The sequence below is a fragment of the Melanotaenia boesemani genome, chromosome 19, assembly GCF_017639745.1.
Source record: "Melanotaenia boesemani isolate fMelBoe1 chromosome 19, fMelBoe1.pri, whole genome shotgun sequence".
NCBI classification, from domain to species: Eukaryota; Metazoa; Chordata; class Actinopteri; order Atheriniformes; family Melanotaeniidae; genus Melanotaenia; species Melanotaenia boesemani.
In genome coordinates this window covers 24899263-24903861 of record NC_055700.1, presented here as the reverse complement: position 1 = coordinate 24903861, position 4599 = coordinate 24899263, and the positions used below count along the sequence as shown (strand labels likewise).

Here is a 4599-nt window from a genome sequence, read left to right as displayed (position 1 = left end):
ATAGATGTTTATTTTTCTTTTTGTTAAACTGAATACGGGTCTGTTTTACTTAATGATTTCTGGGATTTTATGAGATGAAGAGATCTGTTGGCAGATTTACTTCATGTCAGTATTGTCCACACCGTGGTAAAATCAACTTTTATAAACAGAAATGTTCTTTAATCACACAGTACAAGCAATTCACTATTTATTTTAATTAACTTAATGAAACATTGAAAGAAACTTTGACCATTACCAGATAGAATTATAAAGTGATAAACCTTTGTTACACAGCACATCATCATCCTTATAGCTCTAATCATTTTCAATAAGAAAATCTTGTGTGATCACTTCAAGCAACTGCATAGAATTTGTGATGTTAGAGGAAATGTTCATGATTATTTTCATTTATTCTTATTTTAACTGCAACCCATATTAAACTTATCATGGTCCCTTTTTGCAGGGATCCACATCAAATAAAAACTTTTATATTTTAGTCAGTAAAATATTATGTGAAGGTCAGATAAACACTTTAGTATGTGGTATTATTACTATTAGGTTTTAATTATTTAGATCAAGTCACATCTCTTAGAACTAAAGCTCACCTTCCTCTTCACCTTCTTAATTTATCTTGCTTTAAACATTTTAATGTACTTTATGATTTCATTGTGATTCTTGCTATGTGTTGCTACATTTTACTATTTCTTAATATCTGTAATGCTTTTGTTTTATGTAAAGCACTTTGAATTTTTCTGCAGCTTTGATTCTGTCACCTGACAAGATAAAACATTGATTCATGATAAGGAAATACGTTTTTAGCTTAGTGGCTTCCATTATTACCAGTATTCATTGCAGAATGGCAGTTGGAAAATAATTCTTTGTAACTTAAACTTTTACACCGGCTCACTCTAAAATAACTCCTGATTTCTTCCTTTCCTTTCTTCGCTCCTGAAGTTATGACTGAAGACAACCACCGTTTGCACCGCTGACACTAGCCAGAAGCCCTAGATAGAAGAGCTAGTTTTTTTTCAGAGTGACTGACAGCGATGACAGCCAATCGCGTAGTAAGAAACACAAGCGCTGAGCCAATCAGATTAATTTAAATAGTTAATAGGGACTTAAAGCAGTGCTGCTGCTGAGAGAGCGTAGTAACTCTCAGCTGTCCTGTGCCACTGAAAATGGTAGGGACAACCATGGAGTTGCTGGATATTTGTAGGGCTAGTCACTATCATCCCTACCCAATTCGACGCCCATGCTCAGTAACAGGAAAAGGAAATAGCAGTGAGGAGAGAAACTAAGTCACGTGGTCAGAAGTCGCCTAGGAAACGCATCAAATGCAGATGTGTTTGACCAATCAGGTGCTCGGAGGATTCAGGCTGCAGCGAATCAGCTTACAGCGACCGAGGATTTAAACCAAAACTCCGGCTCTCATAGCCAAACCTTACCACACGCTAAAACGACGCTTCGGGTGTTTGTTAAAGCGGCGCAGATTTCGAAATGGCTCTTAGAATTACAAGAGTAAGTACTTACAGCTTTAGATTGTTTAGCTGATTTTCCACTTAATTTAGATTTTAAGGCAATGATTTTTAAAAAAAAATGAGTTATAACTTCCTAGTGTTTAGTCCCGTCGTGCTTTTTAGAGAGAGAGAGATGAGGGGGGGATGGGGCTTTCCTTCGGGCTTTTTCCACATTAGTTGGAGTTAAAGCTTATTATATCCTTTTAAAAATGGCATACAACAATAATTTTAATGTGCCTTTTTTCAATGCCTTTTTTTTTTTTTTTCAGAATCGTCTGGCCTCCACCAAGACCGACCTCGGTGGAAAGGCCTGCACGACGAGAGGGCCTACACTAAAACCTCGAGCTGCTCTTGGAGAAATCGGAAACATCGCAGTAAACAGAGAAGCTGGGAAGAAGGTAAGTTTGTCCCTTCCCAATAAATCCAGTTTATTTCGAGTTGGGCAGGAACACTTAATCTTGGTTTGAAAATTCGTGTTGCAATAAATGTTTAAAATGGCGAGTTCGGTCATGCTAGGTCTTAAAATGCGGAGGTGTTATCTGCAGCTGCATCCATGTTGGTGGTTCATGTAGCTTTTTCATGCAACTGTCTTTTAAAACGTATCAATATAGTTAGATGGTGGGATGACATTCATCCATATCAGGAATCACTAATTTGATTTCAGATATTGACTTGTGCTTATTTAACTTATGCTTAATATGGACTTTATTTAACATTTTTCCTCTTCAGAATGTCAAGACGGAGGCTACAAAGAAGACTAAAGTTGCTATCAAAGCTGAGAAGACGGAGGAACCCAAACCAGCCACCACTGTCACTGTTAAACCTGTCCCTGATGAGGTGCAGGTGAGTTGTAAACCAACTTGGAGTAGACTCAAAAGTAAACTTTTCTGTGCTCAGTCAGGTTTGTCTGAACCTGTTTATACAGTTGCAGGCTCAACCTGAACCAACATCCCCCACTCCAATGGAGACCTCAGGCTGTGAGCCTGCTGATCTATGCCAAGCATTTTCAGACGTCATACTAACCACTGCCATCAGGGATGTTGATGCAGATGACTATGAGAACCCAATGCTCTGCAGTGAATATGTGAAGGATATTTACAAGTATCTCCGTCAGCTTGAGGTGAGCGAGCTTAATCCAAAATACAAATTTGAGGTTTTATGTTCATTTTAATTTAATTGAGGCTATTTCTTAATGCAGGTCGAGCAGAACGTCAGACCGAACTATCTGCAGGGTCAAGAGATCACTGGTAACATGAGGGCTATTCTCATTGACTGGCTGGTACAAGTGAGCATTAAGTTCCGCCTGCTGCAGGAGACCATGTACATGACCGTAGGATTAATCGATCGCTTTCTTCAGGTAAGTCTTGCATTAAAAGGAACCAAGGTGCTTGGCTTCTTGTAGTGTTTTCTTTTTAAATAATTTGCATGTGCATATGTCTTCAACAGGACCACCCAGTCCCCAAGAAGCAGCTGCAGCTGGTTGGAGTGACCGCCATGTTTCTTGCCTCAAAATATGAAGAGATGTATCCTCCAGAGATCTCCGACTTCGCCTATGTGACGGACAAGGCCTACACCACCGCCCAAATCAGAGACATGGAGATGACGATTCTGCGGGTGCTGAAGTTTCAGCTCGGCCGTCCTCTTCCTCTGCAGTTCCTCAGAAGGGCCTCAAAGATTTATGAGGTTTGTAGTGTTGTTTTTTTTTTTTTTTTTTTTTTTTTTAAATCTCACTTAGTACATAAAATGCTTTTTATGCAACTTTGTAATAACTTTCCCTCAGGTAACTGCTGAGCAACACACCCTGGCAAAATACCTCCTGGAGCTGACCATGGTGGACTACGAGATGATTCATTTCCCCCCTTCTATGGTGGCAAGTGCTGCTTTAGCGCTTGCCCTCAAGGTCTTGGATGTCGGTGAATGGGTGAGTGTCTTATGGTTTTAATCACTCCTGTTACTGCAGTTAAACTCTGAATTTAAAGGCTGTAGAACATTAATCTTGGTGTCCTTGTTCATTTCTGTTAAATGGCAGTAAGACCAGATCACTTTGTGTACACATGTGTACATGGTGCAATGGAGTGTTCCCTCAGTTAAAATTTTCCTCCCTAAATTGTTTACATTGTGCTCCCACACAGGATGTGACGCTGCAACACTACATGGACTACACAGCAGAGAGTTTGATTCCTGTTATGGTGCACATTGCCAAGAATGTCGTTAAAGTCAACGATCAACAGACCAAGCATATGGTAAGTTAAAATGATTTTTTGTGTAGCCTAATTCAGCTTTTCCAGCCAGAGTCTTCGTAGATTTTGAGAATTCAGATGCTTAGCTGGTATGCTGACACTTCTGACTCTTTTACAGGCCATCAAAGGGAAGTACTCCACCTCAAAGCAGATGAGGATTGCCAACATCGCTCAGCTCAAATCACCATTGGTTAAGGATCTTGCAAACGGGCTCACCCAGTGAGACGGACAATCTCTGGCACCATGTGCCCATTTGTACAAATGTATCTTAACTTTTTTTTTCTTTTTAAATGTGGTTTCGGGGAGGGGTGGTCTGTTGGTGGCTTGCATGTTTTAATAAAATGCATATGTATAGGCTTTTAAACTAGTGTTGTGTGGGCTGCTTTGAAAAATGTGCCAACATGTTTGTTTTTTGCATCTGAAAATTGGTCAACCAAACCTCCCGTCAGGTTGAACATTTACTCAAACATCAGCCACTGACTTGTGATGCACATCCTTTTAATTGAACTATCTACATGATTAATGCACAATTTAATTGAAATCTGACTATCTTTAGTGGTAACATTAGAGTATATGTAACAAACTGCCAGGAGGGTGCAGAGCTTGTGGCACATTTTCAAACTGGTCAGTCCAGCAGGCCAGTGGGGTTTGTGTAAATGGGATTGCTTTAATGTGTGGGATTTTTAATATGCAAGATGTATAGCAATGCTCAAGTTTGGTTTTTTTACTCTTGCAAAGATTTCTATTAAATGGCCGTGACCATAAAGTTGCCCTGTCATATATTTTATTTGCCACTAGAGGGTGCTGTTACACAGCTTAAAGTTGCTTTCAGTTATGGCTGGTTTTAATCCAGAGACATGAAA

General features: G+C 39.6%; 1 protein-coding gene across 1 annotated transcript; it reads left to right on the top strand.

The window, feature by feature from the left end:
- Positions 1-1394: 1394 nt before the first annotated feature.
- ccnb1 (cyclin B1) lies at positions 1395-4100 on the top strand. Its single transcript, XM_041971014.1, has 9 exons — positions 1395-1497; positions 1766-1894; positions 2226-2339; positions 2422-2616; positions 2695-2853; positions 2943-3179; positions 3277-3417; positions 3629-3739; positions 3855-4100. Exons 1-9 carry the CDS (start codon positions 1477-1479, stop codon positions 3957-3959), a joined length of 1212 nt encoding a protein of 403 aa, XP_041826948.1. The 5' UTR covers positions 1395-1476; the 3' UTR covers positions 3960-4100.
- The last annotated feature ends 499 nt before the right edge of the window (positions 4101-4599 follow it).